At 39.8% G+C, this 14,107-nt stretch overlaps 1 protein-coding gene across 4 annotated transcripts in view; it reads right to left on the bottom strand.

The window, feature by feature from the left end:
* AP1G2 (adaptor related protein complex 1 subunit gamma 2) overlaps positions 1–11,760 on the bottom strand; it is a 65,849-nt gene extending 54,089 nt beyond the window's left edge. Inside the window, exons 1-6 of one of the 4 annotated variants that reach the window (XM_082270395.1) lie at positions 11,657–11,760; positions 11,266–11,467; positions 10,180–10,304; positions 7,996–8,137; positions 7,640–7,736; positions 7,413–7,489 (exon numbers count right to left, since the gene is read on the bottom strand). In XM_082270395.1, the coding sequence (XP_082126521.1) occupies positions 7,413–7,489; positions 7,640–7,736; positions 7,996–8,137; positions 10,180–10,304; positions 11,266–11,466 (642 nt within the window). In that variant the 5' untranslated portion in view covers position 11,467; positions 11,657–11,760. Of the gene's footprint in view, positions 1–7,412; positions 7,490–7,639; positions 7,737–7,995; positions 8,140–9,381; positions 9,487–10,179; positions 10,305–11,265; positions 11,468–11,557 lie in introns of those variants that run through there. The other 3 variants (XM_082270394.1, XM_082270396.1, XM_082270397.1) reach the window with 3 other exon arrangements.
* Positions 11,761–14,107: the final 2,347 nt, after the last annotated feature.

Genomic DNA, 14,107 nt, shown 5'->3' with positions numbered 1-14,107 from the left:
CTTCCACCAGGCCAAATAACCAAATGATTGGATCCACTGGAAGTGAGAGACCACTTACATTGTTAACTGTATCCACCTCTCCATTACAATGGAAAAGATTACGTTGAACCTCTACACCCAGGTAACAACATTTAGTCACAACCTTAAGTGGAGCAAAAGAGCTTATGGGCAGGGCTCCCGGGGTAATGGGAAACACTAGAAACCTATCCCAGTTATCACAAAAAAAAGTAATCCCTAGGGTATAGCGGAGGAAAGGGACCAAATCCCCTAGATCTAGCAGGGTTCTGTCAGCATACAGTGATATTCTTTCTTCCCAGGTACTCAAAGGTAGTCCCCGTTGTGATGTCGCAGAGTAGAAAAGACACGCAAGTGGTTCAAGTGCTAAGACAATGAGCCCTGGGGAAAGTGGACATCCCTGCCTTGTACCCCTAAACAGTGGAAAGGGAGGGGACAGCTTAGAATTGGTACGGACACAGGCAGTTGGAGTGTGATAAAGGGAACAGACCCATAAAATGTAATTGGGGTTGAAGCCAAACTTCCTAAGGTGTTCTCAAAGATTATCCCACCCAAATCAAACGCTTTTTTGGCGTCTAATGAAAATATCATACCCCCATCTCTCCCAGGTCCAGACATGGAAATGTTAATAAAAAGACTTCTAATATTAATGTCGGTACCCTTACCCGACATGAAGCCAGTTTATTCTGGATGTACCAATGTAGAAAGAACACTCCCTAACCATAAAGCAAGGATTTTTGCAAACAATTTGGCATCAGCATTAAGAAGGGAGAAAGGATTGTAGGAGGCGCAAAACTGAGGGTCCTTACTGGGATTGGGAATGACTATAATCATGGCTTCAGACATAGAAGCAGGAAGTGATCCAGCCTCTAAAGCTTCAGACAGCGTCCAATCTAAATGTGGGGCCAAGGAGTCGAGATACATTTTATAAAATTCTAAGGGAAAGCCGTCTGGTCCAGGGGTTTTGCCAGATTGTAATTCCGCAATAGCAAACTGGACCTCATCTAGAGAGATTGGTTTCTCCAAGTTGTCCCGTTGACCTGCTGAAAGCTTCGGGATCTCAATAGTGTCTAAATATCAAAGTAAACTAACAGTGTCAGAGGCACATCTGGAGTTATATAGAATTTGGTAGTATTCAGAGAAACATTGGTTAATACTAAGCAGGTCCTGCAGGAGCGTGCTATCTTGCGCTTGTATACTGGCAATAATGGTCAGAGGGGTCTGCTCTCTTGCCAACAATGCCAAAAATCTCCCGGTACATTCACCCTGTTCGAAAATGCACTGTTTCTGGGCTAGGAGCATTTTCCTAGTACTAGCTGTACGTAGTTGAAAAACCTCCTTAGTAATTTCCAAAAACACATGACTCACCAGACAGCAGCAGTCTGGGTCATTATATATATCATCTGAAGAGGGCCCTATCCTACATTTGAATTATTGGATATGGAAAGGTTGGGAGACAAGGATTTCGGGCACTAAATTTTCATAAAATTGCTTTTTATTAAACAAACATTTTAAAAACATCTAATGATACAAGCAGATGAAAGAAATCTACATTGAACATGAGACCAGAAAACGGTCGACAGTATCAGATATAATCTTGCATGAGGTGCTAGACCTTCATATAGTATAGGAACAGTTGTGTACAGAACAAGTTGTATTGTGCATACATCCCATGTAATATACTTCAAAGCAGACAGAAGCTGCCGGCGGACACCTCGATGCTCAGGGTGCCAGTCAGCAGAGTCGGCCGAAGTTTACAGTAAATATATGGTATACATTACTCATGACAGTTTGCTCAACATGTTTCGCCTTCTCGATGAAAGCTTCGTCTGGAGCTTAATAATTGTTTTGTCTGTGTAAAAACATAAGTAATTTTAAGGAAACAGAATGTATTGTTTACTACATATTCCATAAATAAGAATAATGCATTTTATATGTGATATACAATGTCAATGTAAAAGAAAAGGCATTTCACACATAGGATATTACTGTTCTAGCCATCAGGGGGGAGGGGGCTCGGTGGGTAGGCAAGAGGATAGCCATTGGGACACATGTGGGGACACACACCGTATGAAATAGATAACACTATTTTTTAGGCATCAGTATATATAAATGATAAAGAAAACATATCTGTATAGGATATGAACATACCTGTACAGTGTATATTCTGAACTTTTTTGGTACTGTAACGAGGAGGACTAAAAGACGGTCACTGAGCTCATAAATGGGGGAGCCGATGTTCACAAGGAGTGTAAGTACAAACGCTCCTGTGTGTTTGTATCTGGGTTGGATATAGAAAGTGCGCTAATTATAATATGTCAAACCATTATCGGTAGAAAATAGCCACACCCGGTGCATGTTGATACACAGATAGGTGAGGATAGAGTTGTTTGTATATAAAAAAGGAAGAAACCCATTGAAGAAAGATGCATGGACATATACCAATCACAGGGAGGGAGCTTCTACTTTATGTCATCATATACCGCAATAGTTAGAGGTTTTTATGAGAAGAGTTCCAAAAGAGTAATTGCCTAGGTATAGGTCGCTTGTATGGTCCCAAGTCTCCATACAAGCAAAAACATAGGATACATTGATTCCCTCATATGAGGTGCAACATTATTCAGCCTTGAGTGTATAGTGGATTAGGAGAATTGCTTCTAATACCGCATTACTTTCAATGAGCCCAGCGGTGGTAGTCCATGCATGTTTCAAGATAGTTGGAAAATCACCAATAGTTACATACGAGTGTATTGGGGGCTCACTAATAATTAAACATGCTCACCGATCCTGCAGAATACTTTGTTAAGATAGAGGTAAATTAAACCTGCCTTGTAAGTGGCAGACACTGTTGAATTGAGAAAGGATTAAAGACAAAGTTGTAAGTAAAATGGTGTGCATAATCCAAAAGATAGCGAAGATATAAGTTTGTCGGCTTACCCTGTTGAGCCAAATTCCGTCATAGATGTCCTCCCCGGATGGGGAACCGCCGCCATACTCGGACGCTTGTATGGCGCCCTTTTATGGCGTGGGTCCCGGGCGGTTCGTCAGAACGACGTCGCCACCCCGGCCACACCCCCCGGAAATGACGATGCGGCGTAGACGGAAGTGACTCCGCTACGGCCACTCGTAACGCTCCGAGAGGTTAGGTCAGACTCTCAGAGCCGACAGGCTCCAGAAAGTCTGATCTGGTGCCACAGGAAACGATGCTCCTGGGAGCGGAAGTCCACTGTGGCTTACCAGGCCGCACATATATCACCGGATTGGCTGAAATCTCTTGCGTCCCACAGCGCCCCCAGAGGTTACTAGCATGGCACACTTAGATACAAAGCATCTGCAAACACATAATAACAAGAATACATTAATCTGAGTAGTAATTACAGAAAAAAAAAAAAAAAAAAATATATACATCAATAGTTAACAAGGAGTGATGAAAACAAGAAGAACCAAGAATATAATAATATATTATATTCTGAAAGAAGAGAAAAGAGAAAAAAAAGGATAAACAGAATATGTTAATAAGGGAAAAAAAAAAAAAAAAAAAAAAAAGAAAAATAGTAATAATGGTGTATCTAGCACCCAGGCAATTTGGTGCTTAAAAAATGGAAGGATTAGAGCTGTTAGGCCCAAAAATTGAAGACACTACCCTCAATAGCTTTTAAACATATGAAGAGCTGAGTTTGGAAATTATGATTCTCATACATATCAAAGAGGCATAAGGTCAGCACATGGACATTCATTGGGTTTCATATGATGCGATAGTAATTCTTCTAATGATTAGTAAAAGACAATTTTTGGGCCTAACAGCTCTAATCCTTCCATTTTTTAAGCACCAAATTGCCTGGGTGCTAGATACACCATTATTACTATTTTTCTTTTTTTTTTTTTTTTTTTTTTTTTTTCCCTTATTAACATATTCTGTTTATCCTTTTTTTTCTCTTTTCTCTTCTTTCAGAATATAATATATTATTATATTCTTGGTTCTTCTTGTTTTCATCACTCCTTGTTAACTATTGATGTATATATTTTTTTTTTTTTTTTTTTTCTGTAATTACTACTCAGATTAATGTATTCTTGTTATTATGTGTTTGCAGATGCTTTGTATCTAAGTGTGCCATGCTAGTAACCTCTGGGGGCGCTGTGGGACGCAAGAGATTTCAGCCAATCCGGTGATATATGTGCGGCCTGGTAAGCCACAGTGGACTTCCGCTCCCAGGAGCATCGTTTCCTGTGGCACCAGATCAGACTTTCTGGAGCCTGTCGGCTCTGAGAGTCTGACCTAACCTCTCGGAGCGTTACGAGTGGCCGTAGCGGAGTCACTTCCGTCTACGCCGCATCGTCATTTCCGGGGGGTGTGGCCGGGGTGGCGACGTCGTTCTGACGAACCGCCCGGGACCCACGCCATAAAAGGGCGCCATACAAGCGTCCGAGTATGGCGGCGGTTCCCCATCCGGGGAGGACATCTATGACGGAATTTGGCTCAACAGGGTAAGCCGACAAACTTATATCTTCGCTATCTTTTGGATTATGCACACCATTTTACTTACAACTTTGTCTTTAATCCTTTCTCAATTCAACAGTGTCTGCCACTTACAAGGCAGGTTTAATTTACCTCTATCTTAACAAAGTATTCTGCAGGATCGGTGAGCATGTTTAATTATTAGTGAGCCCCCAATACACTCGTATGTAACTATTGGTGATTTTCCAACTATCTTGAAACATGCATGGACTACCACCGCTGGGCTCATTGAAAGTAATGCGGTATTAGAAGCAATTCTCCTAATCCACTATACACTCAAGGCTGAATAATGTTGCACCTCATATGAGGGAATCAATGTATCCTATGTTTTTGCTTGTATGGAGACTTGGGACCATACAAGCGACCTATACCTAGGCAATTACTCTTTTGGAACTCTTCTCATAAAAACCTCTAACTATTGCGGTATATGATGACATAAAGTAGAAGCTCCCTCCCTGTGATTGGTATATGTCCATGCATCTTTCTTCAATGGGTTTCTTCCTTTTTTATATACAAACAACTCTATCCTCACCTATCTGTGTATCAACATGCACCGGGTGTGGCTATTTTCTACCGATAATGGTTTGACATATTATAATTAGCGCACTTTCTATATCCAACCCAGATACAAACACACAGGAGCGTTTGTACTTACACTCCTTGTGAACATCGGCTCCCCCATTTATGAGCTCAGTGACCGTCTTTTAGTCCTCCTCGTTACAGTACCAAAAAAGTTCAGAATATACACTGTACAGGTATGTTCATATCCTATACAGATATGTTTTCTTTATCATTTATATATACTGATGCCTAAAAAATAGTGTTATCTATTTCATACGGTGTGTGTCCCCACATGTGTCCCAATGGCTATCCTCTTGCCTACCCACCGAGCCCCCTCCCCCCTGATGGCTAGAACAGTAATATCATATGTGTGAAATGCCTTTTCTTTTACATTGACATTGTATATCACATATAAAATGCATTATTCTTATTTATGGAATATGTAGTAAACAATACATTCTGTTTCCTTAAAATTACTTATGTTTTTACACAGACAAAACAATTATTAAGCTCCAGACGAAGCTTTCATCGAGAAGGCGAAACATGTTGAGCAAACTGTCATGAGTAATGTATACCATATATTTACTGTAAACTTCGGCCGACTCTGCTGACTGGCACCCTGAGCATCGAGGTGTCCGCCGGCAGCTTCTGTCTGCTTTGAAGTATATTACATGGGATGTATGCACAATACAACTTGTTCTGTACACAACTGTTCCTATACTATATGAAGGTCTAGCACCTCATGCAAGATTATATCTGATACTGTCGACCGTTTTCTGGTCTCATGTTCAATGTAGATTTCTTTCATCTGCTTGTATCATTAGATGTTTTTAAAATGTTTGTTTAATAAAAAGCAATTTTATGAAAATTTAGTGCCCGAAATCCTTGTCTCCCAACCTTTCCATATCCAAACCTCCTTAGTAGCTATTCAGAAATCACGATATGTGTGAGAGTCAAGGTAACTTTTAAAGTCTATATTTATGTAAATTAAAATAGATGTAAATCCAATCAGTACATTTTTATATAATCTTTAAGATATTAAAAAGTAAATTTCAATTTATTGAAATCAGTAGCTTTAAATACCTAAATAATACCTGGTGATGCTGCCATGAAGGTCTTTGTTCAGGCACCTCCTGCTATAGGGTGACAATGCTCTGTCAACCGTCCTAAGGTGTAGGGCAGTTGTACAGGCTCCACTCCTGTACTGAAATTGGTTGCTTTGATTCCACTGAACACCGTAAACTTCTTACAGTGTGCAATAGAAGCTGCAGCAGTTCAGATACAGCCCACCTTAAAGGATAAGTTCACCTTTACAAAAAAAATAAAAATAAATACATATTTATTTCCATGTAAAAAAATATACATTTATTATATTTTTGTAATGGACCTGTAAAGCATTGCACCCAAGATTAGCAGATCGTGGGTGTAATGCCACAGTCCTGCAGACTGTCTGTGTATTTGTCTGGCTGTATTTCCAATATGGCCAGACAGTTACACTGTGACAGGAAGCATGAATAAACTACCAAAGCGCTCAACAGTGCCCTGGTAGTTCATTAAGAACTTCAAGCCGACAGCCGCAAAGGAAGTTGGACCTTGTAGTTTTTCCATTTACAGAAAACTGTGAATGGATTAAGCGACCAGGCGGAGCCCCACCCAGCCACGTTTGTTGCAGATTGTGACAGCTAGCGGGGGGGGGGGGGGTTCTTCTCCTAGCTGTCAGACCTGGGGTTCAGGGGGAGGGGGGGGTGCATTTGTAACATGTTACACCCTGAATAAGGGTGTACTATGTAACATGTTACAAAAGGTGAACTTATCCGTTATTTCATACCTGGAGAAGGTCCAGCATCATCTAGCTTGTTCTTCCACAGCCTTACTGTCCTTGGCCTATCTCTTTCATTTATTGGATTTCAGATCCTTTATTCATGGGGGCTCAGCATCACCTGTGGTAATTAGCACAGCTTTCTTTTTACAAGAAGCTAATAAAGGCATCCTGCTGGCTCCTCCTTCCAGCCATGATTTGCCTGCATTTCATAAAGATGCACAGGGACTTAGTAATTACAATAGGTCACTGGGTCCAACATTGGGTAGGCAATGAATGCAGAAAAGTTTAATTTAATATTTAATTAGCATGTTAATTAGGGGGCAAAGGAGGAAGCAGGGAAGGCAAAATATTAACAAATAAACTTTAGATTTTATTTATTTTTTTACTTAAATCCACAAACGGGCACTATCACATTTACCTCCAATTTATTTACATTATGCCTTTTGAAAATCTCTAGTAATTATTTGATGCCCCATTCATATTATAGTCTGGAGTTACCTTGCGAAAGTGTTTATGGGCTTCAGGATTCCTTTGGCAAATCTCTGTAACCAGAAGTACAGCTCCGTACAATACGCCTGTAATACAACCACACAAATTGGTCAATGTGCTGGCTTATATGAAGTGTATATGCACAACTAAACCATCAAGCTCATACAATTTTCCTACTTTCTGAATGCATACACCGTCATGATATATGCAGCGTCCATAGGTTTGACCAGACTCACCATGCCTCTTTTCTGCCAGCAGTTCCTCAGTGGCTGGGATAAACATTTCCACTAACTCAGGGACCTTCCGGATGATGTGCACAGCACAGAGGACAGCCTGTGGATGTTAACTGGTGGTGAGCAAAGGTGGGATAGAAGTAAAAGGTAAGCATGAGCAAAGAAAGAATTGATTAGAGAAGGAAAGATAAAAGTATATGGTTTTCTTTGCAATAAAGTGTAAGAAATGGAAACTGGATCAAAACTTTTTCAGATTCTCTTCTTTGTCCACCCTCCCTGTTCTTTAATTTCTTAAGGCACATACTGTATGTTTGATGTATTACTTTCCCCTTCACAATACACCACATTTTATGCAGCACCTTTTTCTTGACATGGGAGTTTGATGTTTTCAGAAGATGCTCAACTTCTCCAGCTAGATCCCGACACATCTCAGTTGATCCCATACAGGCCAGTGTGCACAGTGCCAGGCCTTGCACCACAGAGGAGCTATGCTCTAGGTCCCTGGAGTGGAAAACACAATGAACAAAATGTGTGCGAGTAAGAGAGAGTAAGAGTAAGAGAGGAATATAACCCCTACCAGTATCTATATAAGACACACGTTAATATCATAAACCTTAGGAAAGCGAAAATTCCAACAAACAATATTAAAGTGAAAAAATTCACTGCATAGTCAATATAGAGACTGGTAGCTCTAAATGAGTCCATTTATAATTTATATGCATTGTGTGAATACAATTACATGCATGCAGCAACCCAAACACATTTTTTCATTTTCTATTTCCTAATTTTTAGGGCACTATTTGTTATGTGTGTAAGGCACTAGATTTAAATTGGTAGTGCAGGGGTTAATCTCGAACACATTCATAGGATTATAACCCCTGTCGGTTTATTTTTTTTTTGCCATCTGTGTACCATTGGGGAAATTTTCCTTCAATTCCTGTATCATAGCCAAAACTGGAAGTGAGAGGTAATCCTTCCAAAGTGAGGGAAGCCCGGGGTATCACCAGGGTCACCAGAACTAGAGTCCCCATTGGAAAAATTCTCCTTTATTACTGTCCTGGTTGTCAACTCAAAATTTGGGGTTTTCTTTTACTTTCACTGATAATGGTAAACAGGACAAAAAAAAGTGGGTTAATCTCCCTAATGGAGGCACAGACAGCAATAAAGACTGGCAGAGGTTCTTATCTCTATCTCCACTCTATCCAAAATTAAAAAGAAAGGATTTATGCCTTTAGTTACAGCTTAAAAGAATGGGTCAGAATAAGATAGCTGTTAGTGGTGAAGTTAGCATGTTAGGTGGAGTTTTTATCTATGCATATTATTTGGTATATAAATACAAATGATCAATGCAGATATCCTCAGGATGGTAAAATCACACAAGCCATTTACTTGAGTTGACAATTATCGCTTTTTCTTGCCATGGTCTTTTGTATAATATTGTCAATACCAAAAAGAATCTTTAGTATAACATTAGGGGACAGGTTTAGAGTGGTGGATTGTGGTTGTGAGGTAATAGAGACACCTCAAAGTAATGAAAATTTGGTACATGATTCCTGAAGAATGCTGAACTATCATACAAAAAACACTTAGGGACTAAGGGTATGCCATATATAAAATGAATATACTGTATATGTGTGCATCATGTTTACAAAGCATCATTCACTGTGAGATTGAGCAAACAATGACTATAATTTCATGGGCCAGCACAATGATTATCGAGGGCGATAAGGTGCAGTATCTTTCCTCTTCATGCTATTGGTTATCAGTAGATGAGTATCTTGCCTTTCATCCAGCAACATCATTGCACCAAGGTATCCAATTCGTTTGTCAGTAAATTTGGGGGAGGCTATCAGCTTTCATGATACGCCTTTGGCTACCTTCCTGGCGCCCTTGTTGGCCCCAGTGACACCTTTATAGGGAACGTGTACTCCATCAGCTCCGGAAGAAGCTTGAACATCAGGCGAAACATGTAGAGCATTTGGCTACATGAACCTGTTCCCTTGTGGAAATTGTACCCCACTGTTGAGGACGCTCTGCGTTACCCACTTCGGGTGCTGCCCGACTGTAGCGTATAGCGCCCTCACCTATGTCATTTTGTTACTACCTTTATTGATATCTTGTCCACTCTTGTCACTTTGTATGTCCTAGTGGCAGGTTTTCTGTCACTGTGCCACCTGCATTTTGACCTACTGTCTCCGCCCCTCTGGGGACGGTTGATGTACCCCTTTTTGGTTTTATGCTTATCAACAATAAAGTGTTGTTTTTTATGTGCCTTCAAAGTCCAATTTTTTTCCCCGTTTTTCCCATTTCAATGATTTTCAGGATGTGGCACATGATTTTGTATTCTGCTATGCCCCTGTTTTTTGCTGCATCAGGGTCGGCGTAGTAATTCTGTTCAAATATGCCATATGTAAAATGAATATACTGTATATGTGTGCATCATGTTTACAAAGCATCATTCACTGTGAGATTGAGCAAACAATGACTATAATTTCATGGGCCAGCACAATGATTATCAAGGGCGATAAGATGTAGTATCTTACCTCTTCATGCTATTGGTTATCAGTAGATGAGCATCTTGCCTTTCATCAAGCAACATCATTGCACCAAGGTATCCAATTCGTTTGTCAGTAAATTTGGGGGAGGCTATCAGCTTCAAACACTCCATCTGAAATAAGAAAAAATAATCATAGAAAGTTCGATTTTTGCAGGTTAACCTGCTACATATAGGTTCACAATTAGGGTTCCAAAATCTTCCACACAGCACAATTTTTATTGAACAAACAACATACAGTACATAAATGTAAAGTAAGCTAAATAAAATATCAATTGTAATAAAGTCTTTAAAAAAAACCACCATCCCCCATCAACACAGTCAGTCGGGGCAGGAGGAGCCATCCCGGCCGTGAGAACACACAGCTGGCAATAATCGCATGAAAAATCCAACAGGCTGGTTGCACCCAAGTTAATCGATCTTTAACTTGGGTACAATCAGCCTGCCCATACATGGTACAAATCTCAGCCAGTCCCTGCTGAACCAACCAAGATTTTTTCTGTCTATGGATGGCTTAAGGTCCTTTTTTTCACATTCATACATACACACACACACACACACACACACACACACACGGATAAATTTGGGCAGGAGCCAATTACCTACCAGCATGTCTTTGGAGTGTTGGAGGAAACTAGGGCACCTGGAGGAAACCCAAGCAAACCCAGGGAGCACATGTAAACTCTGTGCAGATACCTGACTAGGATATATCTGCTGAACGCCCCCTGATGAGTTATTTGGAAGTGAATTTATGAAAACTGGAGCAGCCAGAACCTAGTTAATGTATACAGGGCAACCAATCAGATTCTAGATTTCATTTTCAAAGCTTAACTGGAAAAAGCTAAAGTTAGAAGCTGATTGGGTGCCATGCAAAGTTGCTTCAGAATCTGTCTGCTCCAGTTTTGATAAAATGTCCCTGTTTGTGTTTTATATTCTCAGCTAATTGTGTAAAATGTGTCCCTCTTATGCATTGGATGCTTTATGTGTATGCTCTGGCCCTGAATACAGAATGGGTTTACATTTGTTTTTGAGACCAATGTACAGATTATACAGATTGTCCGTCCTTTAAATATACCTGTCCAAAGTGGGCTGGATACCCCAGCATGTGCATGTACAGCAGTTTAGCCACGCTTCGACCACGATACATGGCGTCCTCATCTCGAAAAGAAGAACGGATCTCTGCACACTCTCTCTGGATCACTTCTCTCTCTTCATTTTGTGTCTTAACACTGCGGATGGCTCGAATCAGTTCATGCAGCCTCAAGGGAGGTCCCATTCTGTGGAGAAAAAGCACAAAATTTGAGCACATGTTGAATTCCTAGCACAAAAGAAACAATACAAACAGCAAAACAGGGATATAACCATACTTTTTAAAAAAGTTTTTATCTCTTACGTTCTGTTCTGCCAATTCTAAATACTTTTTCTGTAGCTGAGTATAATTATGTCTGTGAGTCGGTGCTTCTTACCTTCCTGCTTCTCACCTGGATCACTTTCTGCCAGCCTCTTACTTCCTGAAAAATAGTGTGACACCTGAGCCTACAGCTCAGCGCTTACACTGCCCTCCAAGGCGAGACCTGTAGAGCTGGATTTCCTGCTCCTCCATCAGGACCTGCCGATCTTAATCTTCCCTGCCACAAACCACTGAATACCTTCACCTTTGTTATGTCCTACTCACATGATCCTTTTCATAATTGTTCTTTCCACCTCCTGATTCAATGTTTATTGTAAAGACTGTTGTTCTCAATGCTGTTGTAAAAGGCCCACAATATACAGTTATGATTTTGTGGGGAAAAAAAATCAGCAAATAAAGAAAAAACAATATAGCGTATACAATCAGGGTAACTCCACTTTTGTGGGGAAAAATAATCAGCAAATAAAGAAAAAACAATATAGCGTATACAATAAGGGTAACTCCACTTTAGTTGGGAAAAAAATCCGCAAATAAAGAAAAAACAATATAGCGTATACAATAAGGGTAACTCCACTTTAGTGGGGAAAAAAATCCGCAAATAAAGAAAAAACAATATAGCGTATACAATAAGGGTAACTCTACTTTTGTGGGGGAAAAAATCCGCAAATAAAGAAAAAACAATATAGCGTATACAATCAGGGTAACTCCACTTTTGTGGGGGAAAAAATCAGCAAATAAAGAAAAAACAATATAGCGTATACAATCAGGGTAACTCCACTTTTGTGGGGAAAAAATCAGCAAAAATAGAAAAAACAATATAGCGTATACAATAAGGGTAACTCTACTTTTGTGGGGAAAAAAATCCGCAAATAAAGAAAAAACAATATAGCGTATACAATCCACTTTTGTGGGGAAAAAAATCAGCAAATAAAGAAAAAACAATATAGCGTATACAATAAGGGTATCTAGACTTTCGTGGGGAAAAAAATCAGCAAATAAAGTAAAAAATATATAGCGTATACAATAAGGGTAACTCCACTTTTGTGGGGGAAAAAAATCAGCAAAAAAAAAACCAAACAAACAATATAGCGTATACAATAAGGGTAACTCCACTTTTGTGGGGAAAAAAATCAGCAGATAAAGAAAAAACAATATAGCGTATAAAATATACAGTTATGACGTGATGTACACTTACTTAATGCAGATTGTTTGTCAATTAAAAAACTGCTGTTCAGTTTTTTCAAAGTGACCAGTGATAATGCAATATAATAGCACTCCTCTCTAATGTATAATTTTTCACATAAATGACACCCTATTTTTACAACTGCTATTTTAAGGTTTTTTTCAATACCAATCTTCAAGCAAAAATATAAATATGCAGATGAAATTTACAAAAAGGAAGCGGTTTACATTGACAGAGTATTTAGTTTTCTTGTTCATTCAGTTCCAAGATTTTCACAGCTCTGCGACACAGTACACCAAGGAGAATGACAGCATGTTCTCTCGCACAGGCCACATTTAGACAGGTGCTGACACCTTTACTGCATGCAGTCTGTTTTGGCATTTGCATCTATCCCAAGCTGCATGCAGGCAGTCTATAGAAGTGAATGCTGATGTGGTAATTGCATGGACATAGCCACGTGTCAAAATTTGACAGCTGTGCAAGAGTGGCTGCACGCCTGAATGCAAAGGGTATGCATCTGGGGCCGTGCAGCCAACCCTGCACGACTATCAGATTTTGAGATAGGCTGTGTCTGCATCCACTTCTATAGGCTGCTATGGGGTATTGAACTTGGATGGAGGGGTATTATGGAATTCCCACTTGAATTTAGCAGAACTTTCTAGGGACAACTTATTCTGTACAGACTATTTACACTCCTCAGCCTCCTTCAGCACAACACTTGCTTAAACCACATAGGGGTTTGCATGATTACATACGATACAGCCCTTCACCATTTTTAAATGCTCCTATACATAGAAAGAGGGAAATTGCCTTAAAACATTTGAAAAGTTTGGTCTTCTTGCTGAAAGTTATAGAATCCGAATTCCAAAAGACTTGGTTTTATTGGATAGGCCACCCATTCACAGAATAATTTAGGCGACTACTTTGAATTTGGTCTCTTCTAGATCCCCCCCTATGCCCACGCCTTTTATACTAAAAACATTTCCCCCCATCTTCAACCCTATTCAACTTCAATTCTATTATCTGCCTGTGACGGTACTCACCGTCACTGGGAGTGAAACTTAATGGACACTGAGAAAATGGTTTGGAAAACTTCAAATGGGAGAGTAATATTTATCAATATCTCTCAAGAAATATGAAGATTTCATCCCACTTTATACTGTGAGACCTATTGGCTGTTGCCATGAAGTCTGTGATTCCTAAATAATCAAAGCAATGCTTGTTGTGTATTCCATGTACTTCAATGTAGGAGACGGACAGACTGTCATTGCAGTCTTTTCCTAATGTCTGTCTATTGAGGTGCGATGTGTATTCTGTAGCCTG

The sequence above is a fragment of the Pelophylax lessonae genome (assembly GCF_965119305.1).
Source record: "Pelophylax lessonae genome assembly, chromosome: 1".
Classification (NCBI taxonomy): Eukaryota; Metazoa; Chordata; class Amphibia; order Anura; family Ranidae; genus Pelophylax; species Pelophylax lessonae.
This window is presented reverse-complemented; position numbering and strand designations above follow the sequence as displayed.